The sequence below is a fragment of the Amblyomma mixtum genome, chromosome 1 (genome assembly GCF_055824585.1).
Source record: "Amblyomma mixtum isolate Tamu chromosome 1, ASM5582458v1, whole genome shotgun sequence".
Taxonomy (NCBI): domain Eukaryota; kingdom Metazoa; phylum Arthropoda; class Arachnida; order Ixodida; family Ixodidae; genus Amblyomma; species Amblyomma mixtum.
In genome coordinates, this window is record NC_143012.1 from 295,101,278 (window position 1) to 295,123,567 (window position 22,290).

The 22,290-nt window shown below is 51.5% G+C and overlaps 1 protein-coding gene across 1 annotated transcript in view; it reads left to right on the forward strand.

Annotated features, from left to right (window-relative positions):
* The first annotated feature begins 4,626 nt into the window (after nt 1-4,626).
* The window catches only part of LOC149372115 (glutaredoxin domain-containing cysteine-rich protein CG31559-like), a 105,289-nt gene continuing 87,625 nt past the window's right edge, over nt 4,627-22,290 (forward strand). The window contains exon 1 of the mRNA XM_089566490.1: nt 4,627-5,692. Coding sequence (XP_089422616.1) covers nt 5,240-5,692 — 453 coding nt within the window. The 5' untranslated portion in view covers nt 4,627-5,239. The remainder of the gene's footprint in view (nt 5,693-22,290) is intronic.

Here is a 22,290-nt window from a genome sequence, read left to right on the forward strand (position 1 = left end):
ACGACCATAGCTTCGCGGAGGATGCAAACCCTGATCCCTTCATCCTGCTTTTAAGACGTACGCGCTTTTCAAATACGTGGATGTACTGATGGATGTATTTTTGCCTTCCAAAACTGCGAAGCCCCCCTGAGCTGGTATGTGCCACAATAGTAGAGCAAAGAGGAGGGGGGGTATCGGATTAGCTCCAAGAACTTTACGTCACTTATTGGGAACTGAAAAATGACAGCACGCGTCAGTTTCTCCACTTTCGTCTCAATGAAATTCGTCATCGCTGCCATGACCTCGAGCTTAGTAGCAGTACTGCCGCTCTGAGTTTTCACCGTCACAAAATATTCGCTCAGCACTGAGCCGAATATTGCCTCCGTGCCCTGATACATATCGCAGTGAAGTACAAAACAAATAGGGCTTCTCTGCAGTGCACCAAATATATGTACTGCAGAGAAGCGACGCTTTGTTCTGCAACAGCTCCTGATGTGTGCGTAAGTGAGGGCAAATCGGCGCACGGGGCTTCGATGCTTTCTTTACTGTTTCAAAATGCCGAAATCGTCGTAATCAAACAAATTAAACAATGGCACAACACAGACTTCTGCAGGGGGCAGGGTTCGAAGGAAAATATTGGACAATGTGTTAGAAATTAATCGCGAGTCCTACTATACGGCGTTTCTCATTGCCGATGTGCAGCATGGGAACGTTAAAATGACCATACCATAGCATACCATAGCATAGCATTCCATAGCATACCAAACCATAACATCGCATACCATACTATCGCATACCAAACCGTAATAGTTCACCAACTAGCACATCGCTATCCAATGATCTTGATCTTGTGCGCACAGCGTAACATGGTACGCAGTGAGAGATACGGGGCGGTATACCATAGCGTTGTCTACGCACTAAGAACATTTCTCACCGCGCAGAATGAATGCACCGACGAAGGCTCGCTGCGAGCAGGGGAAAGTCGGCACAAGTAGAAAGGAGTGCGGGGGTTAGCCAAGGGTCAGTCCGTAGAACTCATCCCTTCAAGGTGACGCCACTCCCCCTGTTCTCGAAATCGGAGGCGGGGGATGAATTCGAGCGCCCCACGCATGCTGGATCCGTTCCCGCACGGTGCCGTATTCTGGCGGCCGCCGAGCGCCATTAATCATCGCCGCCGAGTGATGTTTCGTGGGTGGCCAGGCATCAACGCGTCCGGGTCACCACGCCCGAGAGGTCGGCCAACGCGGCCGCCTGCCCGCCCCCATCACGAGGCGCGGCAACTGCCAGCGAACGCGGCTGAAGGGCCCGGTTCTGGAATACGCTGTGCACATAGTGATCACGCTTACGTTGCTCTTAGGGCTGCTGGGACGACACCTCAGAGAAGCCGGCTCCTGCACAGGCGACAAGAAGAAAAGAAAAAAATTCACAAGCGATCATGCGATGCGATGAGACAAATCTTCGTTAGCAGTATGGTTGTAGAACATTTCGCTTTTACATTGATCGCCTTCCGTTTGTGCCCACACGCACGCCCGCTGTGCAGGGAACACCCCACACTGTATCACACTACATGGTCATGCCAAAACATTGCAGGCAGTCCCGAAATTCCCAAACCCAAAACCTGAGCAACGGGGCCGCGCTGTCTAGGTCAAGCCTAGAAGACCAGACAGCTGGTTCACCGGGCGTAGCAAACAACTAAGGACGTAGGAGCCCTGCACTAAGGGACCCATACAATGTTTTTCGTCATCATCATCATTTCATTGCGTCTCTGAATTTAATTTCACCGTCGTCTTTTGTTCATCTCCTTCCGCTCCTTCACTCTAGCTACACCCACGACTTGCGTTCAGTGACCAGGTTTTTAAATATGGGCAAGCCCACCTGATCAAAGAACCGAGTAGGTTCCGAATCGTCGTGTTGCCTTAACCTGGTTGCCGTTCTTTTCTTACTTCGGTTAAAAAGTAACGTAAGTCTTCTGTGCACCGCGCTAACAGCTTCTTTCTGTAGTGTGCAGGGCCAGGATGAGGCCCTGCATTTGCGTTAGTGAAAAAAGAAATTTAGAAAGTACCCTGAGCATTACTCCGCTCGAAAATAAGCATTCTTTTTTTTTACCCTTGGAAGTGGGGCGAACATCTTTACAGGTCAGGAATCCTAAAACCGTACCAGCAAATGCGCCCGTTGCATGACGGAACCAACTTATAATAGTGAGGTCGACGAACGGCCGCAGTTCCAGCGTTGGTGTACTCTATAGGAAGTTTGGACAGACTATGGTTAAATTAACACATCACCAGTGATGGCCATTCCTCTGCGAGTTGCTTCGGCAGTGCACAGAGACTGCTCCCTCTTATACTGTGAACACTTCAACTGCAACTAGAGCAGGCTAGAAAAATTGGCTGCTCCTCATAACAACGCTTTATACGGCATTTTCCCTGGGAATGATACAAAACTTCTCGCTTGGGTCAAGAGGTGGGATCCATGTGCACGTCTGTTACAAAACGGGCGCCTGTCATGGTGGACTACGCTTTCCGCAAAAGAACGTATACTATAAGCCTATAACTTTCCACACAAACAATTGTCTTCCCATTTAACTTTCATCAGCGAATCGCACCTCATCAACAGCAGCCGTCTGACAACGCCCACTGCAGGGCAAAGGCCTCTCCCCTGTCTCTCCGATTAACCATGCCCTGTGCCAGCCGCGGCCACATTATCTCCGTGAACCTCTCATGCGCCCACCTAACTTTCTGCCGCCCCCTGCTACGCTTGCCTTCTCTTGGAATCCACTCCGTTACCCTCAACGACCATCGGTTACCTTGCCTTCGCATTACATGCCCTGCCCAAGGGCTTTTCTTCTTGATTTCGACTAGGATGTCTTTAACCCCCGTTTGTACCTCGATCCAATCTGCTCTCTTCGTCTCTTAACGTTTCACCTGTCGTTTTAGTTTCCATAGCTCACTGCGTTGTCCTCATTTTAAGTTGAACCCTTTTCGTCGTCCTCCGCGTTTCTTCCCCATCGGGTGAGTACCGGTAAGATACAGCTGTTGTATACTTCTGTCTTGAGGGATAATGGTACACTGTCATCAATTACTTGAGAGTACCTGTCACATGCGCTCCGCTCCATTCTTATTCTTCTAGTTGTTTCACTCACGCGGCCTAGATCTGCGGTCACTAAGTATAGGCGTAATACCTTACCACTTCCAACGCCTAGCTATACCAATCGTAAACAGCTGTTCTCTTCCGAGACTGCTGACCATTACTTTCGTTTTTGCATTTTATCTTTAAGACACCCTGTTTTGTTTTGCTTGTCTAAAACATTAGTCATGCTTCGCAGTTCATCCCTCGAGTGACTTAGCAAATCGCAGATTACTAAGGTATGCTCCATGACTCCTTGACTGTTATCCCCAACTGTTCCTTAATCCAGGTCTCTGAATACCTCCTGTAAGCTAGCGGTGAATAGCACTGGCGAGATCGTGCCTCCCTGCCTGACACCCTTCCTAATTGGAATTTTACTGTTGAATTTATGGAGGGCTATGGTGGCTATGCTGACGTTACCTTCTAGTATTTTCACATAAGACACTTCGACACCCTGATTCCGCAATGCCTGCGTGACTGCTGAGGCTTCGACGCAGTACAGCGCTTTCTCGTAATCTATGAAGGCTATATATAGGGGTTGTTTATATTCTGCGCATTTCTCTATCACCTGATTGATAGTGCGAATCTGAGATATTGTCGAGTAGCTTTTACAACAGCCTGCCTGGTCATTTGTTTTACTGAAGTCTAGGGTTGTCCTGAGCCTATTAGCTATGACCGTATAAGCAATTACCTATTAGCGATGACCTTATAGGTAATTGATTACCTATTAGCGATTACCTTGTAGGCAAGCGCACAATACAAGGTTCAACTGCAAATATTATTGCGAGGTGTTCACGGTGAACCACGAGCAGGACGCCTGGTAAAAGATGGTAGCTTTAATGCGTGCAGCCTGGTCAGCAATGGCACCGAGAATTCCAGAGCTTGCGCATGGCCGCTCCAGCAAGCGAGTTGTCTCCTTTGTTGGGGCGGCATTAAAGATGCCCAGCATTGGTTGGTTGGCTTATGGGGTTTAACGTCCCAAAATGACTCAGGCTATGAGGGACGCCAACAGGGCGCGTGCCAGCAGTGGCATCAATCTCAGCAACAAGATCGTGAGAAATTACGATAAATTTATTGCAACCATAAAAGTGTTTTTCTTATTGTGCAGCAGAGGTGGCCGCTGCCCCACCTTGTTTTATTGTCATATACATGTGAGACCGACTCCATTGGAATGGGCGAGCAGCGATAAACGATCTCATTTAATTGAGCAATGTTTTCAAGTCACGCCGACACTCAGAGCACTGACACAAGCTTGCGCCATTTCGTTTCTGCCGCTTTGAACCACTTCTCAGTGTTTTTGAGGAATGATCGGAAGAGGAGTGCGACGAGCGCAACGCCATCTCTCCGCATCGATTAAAACCTGCATAGGTGACACGCGGCGCCTTTTACCTGCCAAGCTTACGCCGCTCTCCGTTATAAGCGTGCGCTCCGCTCCGGTCTCTCGCGTGCGTGTCTTTCGAGACTACTCCGCTCCCTGCCTCCGCATCTTCCTCCTCTCTGCCGTTTCTTCTCCTCCTCCTCCTCCGCCCGACAACCTGTTCTCTCGGGAGGCTCCGCTTGCCCCTCGGCGCGACTTCATTCGCCTTTCTCTCCGGATCGGGCGAGACAGAGAGTTTTTTAGCATCTTGCCTCAGTCTTCGCGACGCGTGTTTTCTTTCGCAGCTCCTGGGAGAGAAGGAAACCCGTCCGCTCGCCCTCGCAGCCTCCCAGCCAGCCGGCACGACTGGCCCCCGAGGGCTGCGGCGGCGGCACTTGCTACCTTCGGCCTGCCTCGCAGACTAGCCTCATTCAACGATGGCCTCGGTCGCCTAGCAGCGCACGTCTGTGCACGAGCCGCGTTCAGTGCGTACCAGCCTCGTAGCGCCGTCGTACTGCAGCGTGCCTTGCAGGCGTGTTCCCTCCGTCGTCTTCTTGTCAGTATTCCGTGTTCCAACACCTACCTCGGCCATCCATCGTACCAGGACTACGTCTGAATAGGCACACCGGGAGAAGACCGTTACGAGGATGGCCCGGGCAACATAGGCTTCAAACGCGCCGCGTGTTGTGCTGCCTCTGGAGTGTGACCATCGCGTCGACGGCTTTGGCCGGTGCGCGCGATTGTGATCCAACTTCGTGAACCCTGTCCCAATAGCGAGCAATGCAGCGCGAGCCCGTGATGGCGGCGCCAGTGTCCGTTGTGGTGAACGGTTCCCCGGTGGCCCTCGAGGCGTCAGACGTCGGTGCGACGAGCCCGCCGCCGGCGACGAGTCCCGTGCCCCACGTGGTCCGCGTGTCCGTGGTCTCGGCCACGGTGTCGCCCCAGTCTCCCACGGCGGCGGCGGCTCCGGAAGCGGACGAGCGCAGCAGCAGCGGCGCGTCGAGCGGCACCGGCAGCGACGACGAGGCCCCGTACGACAGCGACTCCGGCGCCGAGATGAAGTTCCACCTGCGCGAGCTTGAGGATACCCCCACGTCGTCGCCGGGCGGCGTCAGCTGCGGCCGGCCGCTGGACGTCGAGAAGGCCATCCTGTCCCGACAGGGTACCGTGCGCGGGGTGCGCAACTTGGTCAGGGCCTCCATCAAGTGCATCGCCGACTGCCAGGAGGGCAAGGTGAGCGGCTGGCCTGCGCCGCGCGCTTGGGTCACACAGGTGGAACCGGGGAATAATACCCGGACCGGGCACTAGACGCTCTCGCTTCTTTTCCTTCTTCTTCACATGTCGTGGTCGATGCTGGTGGAAACACTTGACACCTTGTCCGCACAGTGCCAACGAAATCCGCACTGTCCGATTTGCGGTTTTTATTGGGTGGGTCCTCGTGGATTTTATAGACGAAGACATTGCATGGAAGTCTCCGCGGGTGCTGCCAAATGGCATCATCTATAGCCGGACGAATCGACGCGATGAGGTTCAGCAGCGTGGAAGATGTGTGCGTTAAATGTCACTCCCAACAGAAGCATTCGCTAAGAAAGAAGGGGAGTGTTGTGAGAGTAAAGATTGTAACGCTCGTATACGGATGCAACGTACGATCTCAGCTTTGGAAAAGAGAAAAACGGCTATGTTATGACATTGCAGACGACGTGTCAGAATCAGTACTGCTTTATAGGAACATGTATCGTCCATCACGCCATTTAATACTGTTGAGAACGGGTTAAGCCCGCTGGCCGCCTGAACTATACTCTGCGACAACCAGTTTTGGTACCGAATAACAATACAGCGACACCTCTACCTACAAGTTACGAGCCTTTAGTAGTTACTTCGGGTTTGCGAACGTGCAAATTCTCATCACTGAATGCGTTTCAGAAAATAACTTGCATGAAAAGCAGCTAACACTGCGAGAATTAATACGAAACACCGAACACCTAGTGATGCTTTGCTTCTAAGTGTTTTCACATGTCAAGTTCATGCTTCAGAGCCAGCAGGTATTACAAAGGTTTATGATAAAGCTCTGTTTTGTAAGCTGTGAAACTCATGCTTTCTTACAACAACTTGTGACGTTCGCCACTTTGTCGTTATTTAGAACCACTTAAATTTGTTCCTTGGATTTATTGGAAGGTCAGCTAATGCCGAAGAAGATCGTTGATTTTCTGCATAGTTTGGTTTTCTTAAGTTTCGATGCCGCCTTGACAGGATGTGCCGAGCAATGTACTTCATACCTTGTCAACAAGAGCCATTTGCTGTTTAACCTGAAAAGTTATCTGCGAAGATTTGATTGGAAGCGTAATAAGAGGCGCTGACGTATACGCGATAATACAAACATATATTTAACATATAGGCTCAACATCTGAAAGCCACGATTGCGGAAAACGGCTATTTCTGTTTGCCAAAACAAACCGATCGTGAAAAGCAAATTTTTAAGAAGCCTTCCTTTGATCGCAGCCACCATATGATTTCTTGAAACAGTTAAACCGAAACAGAACGAAGCTAAGCTGGATGTCAACCCAGCGGCCATGTTCACTTTACACGATTAGGTTTGCTCTGAGACGGACTGGTGTTTCGTAGGAGCGGGGTCAAACATGCCTGTCCCCAAAACAGTATGCTGCAGGGTAAAAAGCATGAAGTTCAGATGCGATGACAAAGGAGTACCCTAAGCACGTAGTTAAACATTTTCAATTAATCTAAACACAGTTGCCAGGCTGCGATTCGGTCAATGGGGATTCTTGCTAAACTATTCCCCACCCCGTACTTCAAGAAGCTGTATTCAGGATATTTCGCTCAGAAATACACTAGGAGAAAAACGCTACTTAACCAGTAGTCGAATTATGCCGTGATTGTAAATGAAATATACATATATCCTCATGGCGCTCATAAGCCTGCATGCGTACAGTGGACAGCAATATGAGAGGGAACAACCTTTTTGCGAAATATTGCGACTTTTCAGGCTATTAGCCCACAAAATATGAGAAGGTCAATTCGATATTATACGCCAAGCGGAAAACTAGTTAGAAAGTAGAAAAAAACCATGCTTGTAACATAATTAGGGAGTAATCAATAAATGAATGCCCAAACTTTGTTCCCACCGATATTGCCCACAACTGTAATACCAGGGACAAAAGTTTGCGGGACGCGAGTTCACTGAAAAACGTTTATTGCAGCTCCACCTCGCTACCCAGTCGCCTGATATTGCTACAAGAGCAAGCAGCATTTAGGCCTTTAATACCTTCATACAATATCAGGCGCCTGGGTAGCGAAGTTGAACTATAATCAACGTTTTTCCAAGAACTGGCGTCCAGCAAAATATTTGTTCCCGTTAGTACATCACACAAGTCATCTCGCTGCGTTCTCAAAAGGTCACCGAGCGCCGTTTTTTCACAAACGTTCTCTTTTTCGAACTTTGATGCTCGCCTCCACTTCTCCCGTCCACTTGTCTTGCGTCCTGCAACGGTGAAAGTGATGACGGCTAACAATTTCGGCGCGTACCTACGAAGCCTCACCTGAAGAATAGTGCTCATATGTTTTGTTCTGCGTTGTCACTTATGGGAAGTCCATCGCGGCGCTCTAACTTAATAAGAAAGTTGCCTTTGATGTTCGTGATGAATGACACTGGGAATACACAATGGAAGGAGGGCCGAGCTGTGCGCCTCTCAGCGCACCCTTGGTTCTTGCTCGCCACGACGTGCCCCCTCTCGGCTGCTGACTTCAAATTGGCACTGCTCACGACGGCTTCAAGCGGAAGGGATAGGATTGCTGTATATAAGGAGAACGGCTGACGATGTTAATAGGCAGTGAGAACTAAGGCACGCAAACATACGTATTTCCTGGCTGTTCCCAAAGCGCTTTCATAGACGTCATTTTTAGACATGTTCTTTCGAGCTGCGCGGTGCGAAAGAAGATGGATGAAGATACACTTTTGGACAATACTGGGACTACTCTCAAATTTATTTTGATTATTCTTACAAAAATTACTTGGAGTCTATAAAAAGCCTATGTAGTCTATGCTTTTTCAACAAAGCCTATGGACTTTCTACAGACAAATTCTCTAGTCTGATCTTTAGACAATATAAATCCTAAAGATAGTCTATAGACAGTATACAGATTTATGGCCATAGAATTTTAGTAGACTTGACTTTTGTCCATAGGCAGTCTGTAGACTGAATAGACAAAAGGAGGTATCTATAGCAAGGCAATAGAGCCTATGAGAAGTCTATAGAAAGCGAACCGCGTATCAAAAGGGGGAAAAAGTGTTTCCTAAATCAAGCAGGCATGAACACCGGCAACACGAGAACTATGATCATTCAAATGTCCATAAGATCTTAGGGGATAATCATACGAGGTGTAATGATCTATGTTTTTTCGTGCTGCTTTTTAGACGTCAGTTCACTACACTATATAGCTCAGACGTGCTTATAGAGAACTGACGTTTTAGGCGTAGAGAGCCATTAGTAGCGAGCTCTCTAAAACGTTCTCGCTTCTGTAATATCGTAACTATCCGAGCTGCTCTCGGTAAAAAGACCTTTATCCTCTCTTGCTGTCGTCGCGATACGCGGCCGCCACTGTCAGGACTGAAATCGCGTGTTTGCGAAGGAGACCGCACCACTGCGGCGAAACTCAAGAAGCCGGCGAGGCAAAGCCAATAAGGCCAGACATGTCGAAAGGAAGCCTTGCTCTAGGACGGCTAGCGCGGCCCTCGCCAGCGGCTTACTGGACGGGGCTGCGCTAATTCCGGCGCGTCTGCTGTACACGGCCGCCTTCTGGAGAAATAGCTCGCGTGTCAGCAAACACTTACAGCTTTCTCATTTTCCGCGCCGCTTTTGTTTGCCTGTTCAAAATTTAATTTATCCTCTGAGATTTTAGCCAGTTCCGCGAACGGCCTGATCGAGATTCCAACAATTTAACATCGGTTCCAACGTCGCTAACGTCATTTCAACTTCACTTCTGACGTCAGAATTCTTTCTATGACCAGTCGAGGCATGCGAGACATCCCTCAACCTAAAGTTAATATATTACGCAATATCGAAGAGGCCGTGCTTTAAACGTTTCTTCACATCAAGACGGTGTTCTTTGCATGCTTTATTCGCCTTCTAGGCTGCACTGGGAGCGATGGACGAGGCTGAGATTCCGTCCCGAACGATCATGAAATCTCAGTCGACGAGTGGGATACGTGTTTCGTATAGGATGCGTGCTATATGTCTCTCCAACTCGGCGACAAGAAATCGCAAAGGAATGCCTTCGAGGAAGGACCGGCCTGTACGATTCCCTCCAGGCAAACAAACCTTGTTTTCCTTGTGGCGTTAGGCGCGTTCGCTTTCTTTTTCCGCGGTAGCACGTAAGTACTTCTCTGCGTCGAACTGCCTTGAACCGCTCTGTCAGTATGACGAGAACGAATTCCTCTCCCGCGGTCAGCGGAAACAACTGATGACGTGCGCGTGTCACTTTTGAAACGCGCGTTCTATGGCCGACCCACACGGACTCTCACCTACGCAGGCGGGGCGAAAGAGAAACACAAAGATTCTATCCGGATGCCGTTCAACTTTCTCTATAGCTTCGCGCGCCCCCTCCTGCTGACAATGGTCATGCTCGTAAAAAGAAATAAGATAAGATAAATACGCGGTGACAAGAGGCAATGCCTGTCATTTTGCCCGGGTTAAAGCGCCGACACGCTCTAGAGCGGAGGAGGCTGCGGAGATTGACGGCGCGCCAAAAGTGCGCGAGAGCGCGGTTGTCTAACCTGCGTTCGACTGGGGACTCCTCTGGGCGGAGAACTCTCTGCCGAAGGTGCGATTGTTGACCGCGTGCCTCCAACGTATACGTGTATGCGCTTTCTCGCGCTCTGTCGTTCCAAAATCACCCTCGGTAAAACCTTTCGCTGCTGGCTCGAGCCAAGAGCAAACAACACGTCTTCGCCCGCGCTCGAGCGCGCCTTTACCTAGTGGCGACGTCCAGGCGCAGTTCTTCCCCCTCCCTTCTTTTTTCTTATTTATCTTTGTTTCTTTGTCTTTCTCGGGTTGTTGCGCCCGCCTTCCAATTCGTCTTATGTACCGTGCGCGCACCAGACGTCGGGCACGAATAATCGGCGAGGTGTGTATACAGAAGACAGATACGTTTGTCCACCCTATATTTCAATAACAATGGAGGCATCGAAGGTTTTTTTTTTTTTTTTGGTTGCTGTTGTTTTCCCGTACGCACGCGATTGGGTGTTTGTAGAAACTTCTGGCAGTTGTCTCCTTTCGCCCGGAGTGCGTCGATTGTTATTCTCCGGTCGTCCCAGATAGGCGACGCTATAATGCAGCTCTCAGGGAAAAAAACATCCCGACGACATTCGCTTCGGCCCTGCAAGGACGCTGTCGGCAGTTTAACTGATCGGCATTTATTGAGGCCGGCTTTCTTTTTTTTTGTTTTGTTTTGTTTTCCGAATGTGCGGCTGCCGCCGCCACTTCGATTTCCTCGCATTCCACGGTGGCGCAAAGCGCACATGCCCTTAGGCAAGGACGCTTCTCGAGAGGCGAGGGCCTCGGTCTGTTCACTTACTGCGCGTGCAGGACTGTCTCGAATAGCGACTGAACAACACGAGGCACTCGGACTGTCTCGTGGCAAATCGTGGATGAACGGGATGCGCTTTCTTTTGTGGCACGCATTAAATGCGCACTGAGGGCGACTCCATCGAGCTTTTTTTCTCTCTCACTAAGGTTCGAAAGCTGCGGCTTTCGTGGTCTGTTGTCTTTTCGGCAGCAATACACTGTTTTCTTTCTGGTAAATTTCGAATTACAGTTAATTTTTTTTTCTGTCACAGCGATTCGGAATTCGCGACGTTGGTGATGGCGCCGTAGGTTTTCCTTATTTAGTTATCGAAGCTTATTTTTAGTTTTCGTCCAAGTTGTGCGATAAAAATTTATCCTGTTCTGTGCGCCAGAAATGCCATCTATCGTCAAAGCAGTCCAATGACGGAGGCGCCCATTGGTAGAGCGATGCTTGTCCCATATTTCGCTCTTCGCTCTTTACTATTGTAAATCCGATATCCGAATATATTTCGGCAATCTAACCCGCATATCGAAATATCGCTTATACCGAATAGTCAGAGCATCCGGTTGAAAATCCTAAGCAAAAGCATATATAGCATTAATGTTCGCATTTATCCAACTCGCATTCAGCGGAACATTCGATATATGAACGGCGCGCCGCATCCCTGAAAGTGGCAAATCCCATTCAAAAGTGTAGCACTAATGTTCGCATTTGTCGAACTCTCATTCAGCGGAACATTTGATATATGAACGGCGCGCCGCATCCCTGCAAGTGGCGCTTCTCCTAACTTCGCTTTTGATTGCCTATCGCGCACGGACATTGCACTCACTAGCCATGAGTGCAATCTATTCTTGCTTCAAGGTTACAAATAAGCTTATCTATTGACACTTTTATATATCGAAATATTTCGCGATACCTCTCGAGTTCGATATATCTGGCTTCAACTGTATGAGAGGTCCGTTTTCGAAAACGAACCTGCTCGTCATTAGAAAATGTCACCCGTCGATCTAGGCCAACCTAAATTTGTTCCCAAGGTCCCTCGCATGTAAACTTCCTCTTATGAACCAGAAAATCTGCGCGCATGGAGTGGTGCGGCCACGGTGGAATTTGCTCAGTTCTTTGTGGATGTGACATGCATGCAGTCGTATTTCTGCGCAAGGGCTGCCTGCGTTTACAGCTGTAAATTTTGGCTGGATCGCAACGTGCGACTTCTTTGCGGTATGTACTGTTTTTCAAGACTATAACCGCGTTGAAGGCTCGAAAATAAATTCGTTGCATGCTTGCACGCATGTGGCGCAGATTATAAGGGGGAAAAAAAGGCAGTTATATTTTCTCGTTGTTTGTGATCCTGAAACGGGTATACCGTTATAGCCGCTTTTCCTCCATGTTCCTGCTTCAACGAAGCCGCATTCTGATACGGAACCTGCGTTCACCACGACGCCAAGAGCTTAGCGCTCAGAATACAAAATAACGGTGCTAATTGTCAGCCCGCATCCAGCGCGCTCTATCTGCCGTCTGAAAACGGCGATACAGTCGTGCGCTCCCATTACATTCTCGTTGTTTACACGGGGGCTGCGAGTGTAAATACTTCCTCGTGCGCGTGGCGTGCCGTACGCGTGCGCGCCGCCCCCGGACATGGTCATCGTGATCGTCGGCTCCTGTGTGTACCCCTCGCGCTTCCTCATCGGAACGCCGCTGCGCAGCCATCCATCCAGGCCTCGCGGCGCTCATCGCTTACTGTCCCCCGACTCCTAATTGAGCCCGAGATGCTGGCGGCGAGGATGGGGTTCGTAATTAAACGTGCCAGCAGTGCTCCATTTATTCCTCTTCAGGATATAAACAGAGTGGGGGGCTGTACATTGTTCCCGATTTGGGCAGATTGACGGACTCCTTAGCCGCCTGCAGAAAAGTTAAAACTTTCTATTCTTAGTCGCGCTGTATAGAGGAGGTGTGTGCCTTCGTTGTTAGACACCGTGGTAGCTCAGTGGCTGCGGCGTTCGGTTGCTTTTCCCGAGGTCGAGGGTTCGGATGCCGGACCCGGCGGCTGCATTTAGATGGATTCTAAATGCGAAGGACACCCGTGTGCTATGCGATATGAGCGCACGTTGAAGAATCCCATCTGGTTGAAATTAATACGGAGCCCTCTACTATGGCGTCCCTTACATTACATTTGTATATTTGGAACGTTAAACGCCGCATGTTATAGCATTTGTTGTCAGGTCGCTTATTGTGCAGGTAAACAAAACTGTTCTTTTACACCTCGGTGTTGAGAAAAGGGTACGCATGCAATACGACGGTCGGCAAGTATACCTGGTTTTCTTCTCGTAGGTTTTTCATCCCAGCTCAGTCTTGTTATTGCTTTTCTGCTTGCACATTTGCGATGAAGAAAGCCAGAAAAGAGGTGATGAGAAACCGTGTGCACGGTTGAAAAGTGTTAACGCAAGCTTCTTGAGGCGTTCGCACCTTGAGTTCAGTACCGATTGACGGTGACAAAGGGTCTGTGATGGCCCTGAAAGACGCATGGACACTGAGTTCTTCCAGGCTTAACAAAAAAAAAAAAAAGAGCGCCAACATAGTGCCCTGTGGTGTCGCGCGGTTCATCACGCAACCATTAAATTCCCTTTGCGTCGAAGGCCTCCACAACACAACCAATCAGCCAGAGCAAGGAGCGCCGGAAACAGCAGCTAGCGGCCCGCGCGCCCTTCGATCGTTTCCGATATCTCCTCCTGGTTTCGTAGCTTTTGCCCCCCCTCGCGTAGGTCTGGAGCCGCTTTCCGCTGTTGCTCAGTGCTCGGTATATCGCCGGTACGCTTATGCCACCGAGCCTGAGGCTGCGTATGAGAGCGTGAGGGCGTTATCATCACGTGTCCGGCTAAATGTTACCGCACGCGCATTGCTCGAAGGCCGACGATCAGGCGTGAGCACTTTCCTTCTTGCTTTCTTATTTTCGGCGACGCAGTGCCGTTGTGTGGCTTCGTTAATGGCTGGTTTATTGGGGCGGCGAAGACCCGCGGATATTATCGACGTAATGAGCGATTAATGGCTGCAGTACGTGCGGGAGTGGCTGCGCGGGGTTAGCAAGCGGTGCGTGCGTGCTTGTTTTCCAACAGCAGGAAATACAGTTTGGCCATGAAGCGGCTCTTTTGTTTTCGTGACCAAATGCACGCAAATTGTTCGTCTCGGTATCCGTACTGAGCTCTAAGCATGTTCCGCCCTTGTGTGAGTAGCGTACTCTCAAGCAAGTTCAGCGATGAGCCGATAACCGTTGGCGCCTACCTCAGCGCTACACTTGTATACTTGAACAGCCCGTCATCGCCATCGTAATCATCATCAGCAGCAGAGCATTGCATACGTCCACTGCAGGACAAAGGCCTCTCCCACTCATCTCCAATTAGCCCTCTCCTCAGCCACCTTGCAGCCACCATATCCTCGGAAACATTCTATAACGTCATCCACCCACCTGGCTTTCGGCCACCCGCTGCCACACTTGCCCTCTCATGGAGTCCACTCCGTTGTCCTAAAGAGCTTATCGGTTATCTTTCCTTCTCATTGCGTGCCTATGACCACGCTCATTTATTCGTCTTCATTTCCACTAGGATATCATTAGCTCGCGTTAGCAACATAGAGTGGGAGGTATAGTGTTGCGTGCTGCTGCAATTTAATTCTCAGAACATGCGATACTTTCATTAACTACTCTCGACGAAGAAAAAGCTGATGCAACAAGGATAATAGGACGGAAGCGAGCGCCCTAAAATCTGTGTTAGATTACACGGAGAAAAGTGGTATTCGGGCAGTAGTTTACAGAGAAGCTCACGTCTTTTCCTGTAGACTGACGTGAAACTCTCTCCATTCGTTTACACGAAGCGAAACGGCTCGCCAAAAAAAAAAAAAAAAAAAAGCGGGAACAGCTGGAAAGCACTTTATTTTTCGCAAACAAGAAGCGATAGCGCACTCAGACCGTTACTGCACTGCAAGCTTCGGAGAGCAGCAAGCAAGAGCAGGGAGCATTAATGCGCGCTTCGCTTCTGCCGGGCTGTTTTACCATCGTTATCAGAGATCGTTTTAGCGCTCTCAGCTCTTGTTGTCTTTCATGCGATGAACTGGTGGGCAATAACGCCCACAACTTCGCCTGTTAATGGACCACATGTAAACGGAACATGCCTTTTCTTCAGTGACAAAAATAACTTCTCCTAGCGGTAAAAAAAAAAGATGTGACGGCTCAGTGTTTTGCACTTTATCCATCTCCGTATAAATGTTTCACTGCGTCTAATGCTCGCGTTAAATAAAATAAAGAAAGAAAAGAAGCGTTCACGGCTGTGACACGTGACAGCCACCGTCACCGCATACCGGCACTGTCGCTGGTGGCAAACAAAACCGACACACTTGCAGCGCGAGAGGAAGGACGCTTCATCCGCAGTGTGCGCTAAAGCAAACTGTACACGCAGTATACATATTTTTATACGTTCCATGTCCGGCTTGTTTTCGACACGTGCTGTGAACCCCAAGGCCGTCTCTACGAGGGCCAAAACGGCCGTCGACGATGCGTAGCTTTCAGGAAAAGCAACTCCGAGTCAGCAGCAAATCACCGCCAAGACGAGGAACGAACGCTTCATCGTCCTCCGCCGACCCTCCTCCAGCGCCGGGTATCCGGACAGCAGCGTTGCTGCGTTCCTCGCTCAGCCTGGTCGCTACACTAACTTCACTGCCACGGCACACCGCGAGTTACAACTCAGATCGTCGTCTCTTATTCCTTCTCGCTCCGCAGCTACAGGCGCGCTCCAGTGAACCGCCGCCTTCCGTCCCCACTCGTTCGCCGGCATGAGCGCGCGCGGCCGGGTCGTTTGCGGAGCAATTCGTGACCGGCGGATCACGGAGCGCTGTCGTCATATCACAATGGCCAGCCGCGGCACGCCGCAGCAGAGTGATGTTCGAACCGGCCACTCGATACGTGGTCGCGGCGGTTTCGTGACGACTTTGTCGAACTGCCGAGCGCGCAAGCCCGCTCTGCTCTCCGCGCTGTTCTGGTGACCCCTCGGGCTGACCTCCCCAGCGCCGCGGTGGTCCGCTGCTGCTTGTTCGCCTGTCAGCGCGGGGCGGCGACTTCCTTCTTTGTCTTCTTTTTCTTTTGCCCAACGCGACGGTCTGCGCTCAATCGAACGGCGCGCGGCCTGCAGATCGCCTACATGTATACGCGCAGTTCGGAACAAATCGCTGTCTCCACTGCTGTGAGCGCAGCCGTTCTGTTGGCCCCGATACCTCACTTTGCGACGCGGTGTCTGTGTTCGGAGGTGGCCCGCGCACCTTCTCTGTCCCTTGACGCTTTAAAGAGCCATTCGCGACGCTCCCTCAGCAGCGTAGTGTGCAGTGGCACTTCTGACCGAACGTGGTCGAATGCGCTGTTCCAGGCCGGTTCGGCCATCGGGCCGATGACCTTTGACATTTGTCATCGGGAGCGGCATGTGACAGGGAGCTCGCGGGACCTCATCTCCGCGCGTCAGCAGACTCAGCACCCTACTTCCGCTCCCTGCCTCCTATGTCTTGAAAGTCGGAGCCCGGGCAACTCGTCGACGTCGTCACACTGGCATGTGCTACGCTGACAATCTTGGCACAGGGGAGTGAAAGAACAGATACAGCGGTCGGAGCAGTATTGTAACACACTGCTTTACTACCGGCATTAACTACCGGCAGCGCGACAGCCTGCAATACTTCGACTGTGCGATTAGGCTGCAGATGATTTACTTTTTCTCCTGATCTCAAGTTTGACCTGAAACAACGTATTTTCACTCTCGCTCTCTCTCTTCTGGTGTTTAATGTAAAACTTCGTCCTGAGTGAGTCATGTCAAGACATGAACAGAAAATTACGTCCAGTAGCCTCGAGATAACATGCGATGGCTACTCAGCAGAGGGAGGGCCGGTCAGTGTCTCGACCAACTGCCGTATGTCCTGACCCTCGCAAAATAAGCAGGAATTTTGAAAATGGTTAAATTATCAAGAGCCTTTTAAAGGCGCTCTTTCAAGCATATCTATTCAGGGTAGTTCCGTTATGACATCGTCGTACTTGTGTAATTGTTATTTTTTTCTAGCATGCCTGCCGAGTCCCAGGAGCATCCAGATAACCAAAACTGAGAAGACTAAATAAAAATCTTTGAGATCGTTTTCTCGCGCACTTTTATCGCTACCAAGTCTCTCCGGACGTTGACGCCACCATGCCATTAACGCCTATCAATCTCTATAAGCACCTATTCGATCCAGTACCCGCCGTTACACTTTTCATGCATTTGGCGCCGCCGTCTTGCACCGTGTCGGGTGTATCTAGTTCCGGCACCTGCCTCCCACACTCGTCGTCCATAAGATACGAGGAGTCGACCCGTAAATCGCCGTTTCGTGTCCCCACCACTGGCAGAGAAACAAAGGACGCGCGAGTCGCTGCGCGTTTCGGCATCGCTGCAGCAACGCCTAACCACAAAGAATGGCTCAGCGCGCATTCCTCGGGGTTGCCTCACGCGGCCGCGGCACCCCGAAGGCCGCAGCCAGCTCCATCAAGCTCCTATCGCTCGATCCGAGATCGAGCGAGCCGTCCTCCCTCAACGACGCCTTCATATTTCGCCCATTCCTCAACTACTGAACCCCCGCAGACCGACGGCTTCTTTTCAAGACGGCCACAGCCGGTGTCGACGCCCTTGCTACCAGAGGGTGATACTGCTCGGCTTCTGCCGTTTTGCCATCGTCGAGCAGCGCAGCGGCGTCTCTTTTTCTCCGCAAGCGCGTGTTGTATCTTTGCCCCGTTTGTGGAGTTACCTGGCTTGTAGCGCCAGCGCGCACAGCGGACAAGCTGCGGTTCGTTTAAGGAGAAACATCAGTGGCGGGGAGAGAGAGAGTGCGGGACGTGGCGGTCACGTTTGAGGTCGCATCGGCCGCCGCAGACGCACGAGGCGGGCAACGGTCGGCGCACGTTCGAACGTTCGTCGACCGACGTCAGCGGTTGCGGCAGTGTTTTCTCCTTTAAGGTGAATGTGGACCACTCGGCTTGTTCCCCTGGCCATGCCAGCGAGCAGAGAAAGCTGGGGCCTTCTTACGGCTCTGCGCCCTCTCGTACAGCCCCCCCTCCGTCCCTTCTTTCTCTCTGCATACCCTTGGCAACAAGTGCTTTCTATTCGCGGTCCCCCCGGCGAGCATGCTTGGCGCAGTCACGACATGGCTCCGAACGCGCGCTGCACAACGTGAGGTAGAGTGGTACACGTCGCTGCGCCTAAGGAGGGCTCCTCCTGTTCGGACCAGAAAAGGATTTGCGCCGAAAAGAAAGAGACGCAAAAGAACGGCGCGACGAGGAAAACAATGATCTCCTTCTTTACGCAGACGAGGAGAAAAACAGGCGCGAAGCGCAGCCGTCTATTTTTCTTTGGACGTTCTCCATAAACCAGCTAACGTGCCGCGTATACATCAGCCGCCCCTCCGCCCGAGAGGCGCAAATAAGACTATAGGCGCCACTGAGCTGTGGAGCGGAGACGCGTCCGCGCGGGACTCGGTCATCAGTGAAAGGAGGCGGCGGCGTGCAGCGCCTGTCCAGCACTGCGCAGTAGCTTTGTCTCGCGTCTGACCCAGCTACCTTCTTGCGACGATGTTATCCTCGAGTCCGTCGTTCTCGTGAGGCGGGACCAGATGTGCCTCTGCAGTGCGCGCCGCGTTGTCCAGTGCTTTTGCTAATGACCTTCACTCGTACAGCTTGCCTCGAAAACGCCGCTTTAGAACGTTATTTGACGAAAACAAAAACTGAAGGAATCTGCTCAGGACTTGCACCGTCAAGGGCAGTTTGACGCGTCCTGCTGTCGAGTCTTCGAAAAACGAGCGCCATTCGCCTGTGGTCTGTCTTGTCATACGGTGTCCTCCTGCCGTGGGTATGAACTGGACGCCTCAGTGACCTGCTCTGTTCAGTTGGGAACAGGGATCGAAGACATTTGTTTTTCGAACATTGGTTGTTACGTAAGGCCTGAGGACTGAAGCGACGATTGAGCGAAGTGCCGCACACTCGCTGCCTCTGTGCAGCGACACCGCTGGTGTCAAACATGTCAGGTCGGTACACCAAACACGCCGCTCTAACGCAGCTCGATGCAGACAAGCCCATCTCTTCGGCATCAAAAGGGCAGCGCGCAGGCACTGCATTACCTGTCCTTCGCACAGGCACTGCATTAGCGGTCCTCCGAGCATGCGCGGCGTTATGATAGGCGCAAGCGTTTGTAGACACCGCGCTGGTCTGATTATAGCCGCGGGAACATCGATCAATGCTTTGTCGCGGCAGAGCGCGCCATTCGACCGGTTACAGCGTGGCAGAGTTACGTCGGATTGCGCAGAGGAAAGGCGCAGAGCAACGACCCACGAGTGCGGCACTGAACATCGGCGCGCACTGGCTTTCCGCGCAACGAGCGGTAATCGAGTGCAATCCCGGCGATTCGCGACGGTCCGATGCATGGGGAACAGTTGGGAAAAAAGAGAGGAGGGGGGGGGGGGGGGGGGGGGGGTTGTGGTCCGTCCCCGAAATACACTGACCCGCTCCGGCAATGCGTCTCGCCGGTCTCCTTTGCAAGGAGGCTCCAGATTCGCGCGTCGTCCACAGCGCAGACGCTGGGAGCGTGCGAAGATGAGCAGATAATGACAGTGTTGGCGCCGCCCGCCGCCGCCGCCGCTCGCACGCGTATGTCCAGTGCAGCGCCTTAGAACAGCAACAGCTACAGAAGCAGCTTTCTGCATACCCGAGCCGTCTCGCGAGATTTCCTTTCTGCAAACACGCGGCTGGACTTCCCACGCCTGTAGCCACTTTTCTACCGCGCCGGTCTCAGCCTCCACGGCCGACATGTTTTCTTCTTCCTTCTTTTCGAGCATTATCCAGTTTCTCTCCCTCGCCTGTCTCTCTCTTTCTCTTGGTTTTCTTCCTGCCTCTGATTATCCGCAGAATCTTTCCTTCTGTTCGTTTCCTTCCGCCGGGGTTTTCGCATATTGATGACGACTGGGTAATCCGTGCCTCCTAGCATCTCCGGAGCTCGTATTCACTCACTTCACTTCTTTTCTGTTTTCTTTTGTCACTGGATAATCTCAGAGCAGTGTCGTCGTGTGTCTATCGGGAATTAGGGTCGTCCTTGCCGGGGCGCGCGCGCGCATACAATGGCACTGGGGTGCAGCTATGCGAAAGACAACGCGGCGTTAATAAGCGGCTCCGCATGCGGCCGCGACACGGAACGTGAGAAGACTCTCAAGACGCACGCGCGGTTTTCGTTTTGTCTCCGGAACCTTCGCCGCCGCTTTCTCGCTTCTCCAGTCACCCAAGTGTCCCCCCCCCCCCCCCCCCCCCCCCTCCCGCGCACGCGCGCTTGTGAATTCACAATGAGCTGGGCGATGCATGACGCCTCCCCCCTCCCAACATCAGGTCACCATCGTGGTTGATGCAACTCTCTTACGCTCGGCGCCTTGGTATAATAAGACTCGTCCGTTTCTCCTAATAGCCAGGTCGTTGCCCTTGTCTGTGTCATTGTTTGAAGAGGATCGAGCCATCGGTCACCATTGTGGAGGAGCTAAGCGACAAATAAGGCCAGCGGTTCAAAACAAAAGTGTGCCCGAGCACCCTGAAGAGGGGAGTCCCTATTCGTCGTTTGCGGCCCATTGAAAGCGTCATCCGTTGGCTTTTAAAAGGAACGGCAGCTGAAGCTATCGCTTCAGTCATTCCTGGCACCCACCGCTCTTGACCCTACACGCATTCACTCTTAGAGCACCTAAAGGAGGTTACGGCACACCCCAAAGCATGGCGCATCGCTTGCTGTTGGGAAGCGTTCATCGCGTGAGCGTTCATCACAGCTGCGAGCAATCTTACTCGGGGGCCGTACTGGTACGGCCTGATGCGACCTTGCTGCGTATTTGTCTCTGCGTGACCCGAAAGAAAGGCTGCGCGCTGGAGGGAGATAACGGAGGCAGAGGTAAACTCTTCTACGCCAAAGCCACGCACTGAGAAGTGGGCGCAGCGCTTCAGACAAGGTCGCTGGGTGAGCGCAGCTTGCCACCAACGCGTTACACGGAGACGCGCGGAATAAGGAGCGCACAAATGGTGCGTATGTAAATTTATCCTTGTACCATTTCTGTCGTCGTCTCCGTCGTGTCGACTCTTTTGCTTTCTTATCGCCGCGCACCTCCAACGAGAGTCGCTGCGCGTGCTTTGAAAGCGGCTCAGCGTCCCGAAGAGCTCTGGCAGTTGCTTTGCTTGTTGATGTCGGTCCCGCGGCCAGAGAGTGTGCTGGGACAACGTTCAGAGCAGCGGTTAGTCGAAAGCGCCTTCACGAACTTCCCGTGTCTCAAAACGGGGAACGGAGAATTCACTTATCGAGGCGTTGTACTGTCGTACGACACGATCTAGCCCTATATCATAAAACACAACAGAAAATTTTCTGTTATCACAACGGATTTTCCTGTAGTATTTTAGGACCTGACAACAGAACTTCTTGCAGTAACCATAGGACTTTGCGTAGTATTGAGCAGTCTCCTATCGTGACGACAGAGCCAGTTCTGGCGCAAGAACAGACAACCTCGAATACAGAAAAATCAGCCGTAACGGCAGGACGGCAACAATTTCTGTTGTATTTTGCGATCGGCTCTGTCGTATTTTTCGACTGGGCTTGCTCTTCGTCCGAGGGACAAGTATAATTCAGTAAGCACTGGGAGAGCGATTGCACGTTGTTTTGTGCTCGGGTCTCCTGGAGTAGAATTATTTTCCCTGTGTACTCTCATTTCTGTCTATTCGCCGCATATTTTTCAGCGACAGCTGTTAAGGCACCGGTTCCCGGCCTAAATGTAGTAGCTATGACCATCGAGTGGTCGTGACCTGACTGGGCGTGGGGTTGCATCTCGCATTTCGCCTCCATCGAAATGAAATGAGGCGGCCGCAGCCTTCGCTGCATCGGAGGCTACGTCTTAAGTGAAATGAGCATAAGCCTTGCGGAAAGAAGCCGACTCGTCCGAGGTTACGAAAGTCAGCGTTTAAGGCGGAAAGCTGGGCTATTTGGTGTTTGGATAGAGAAGACACAGTAGTAGAGCTAAATAACAGAGACGAAAGGAGAGAAGACACCAGAAGCGCTAGACATGAGAGTTGATGTCTAGCACTTGTGCTGTCTTCTCTCCTTTCGTCCTCGTTATTTAGCACTGTACTACTAGGCTAGTTGCTGTTTGGTTAGAGAGGACACAGCAGTACCGCTAAATAACAGGGACGGAAGGGG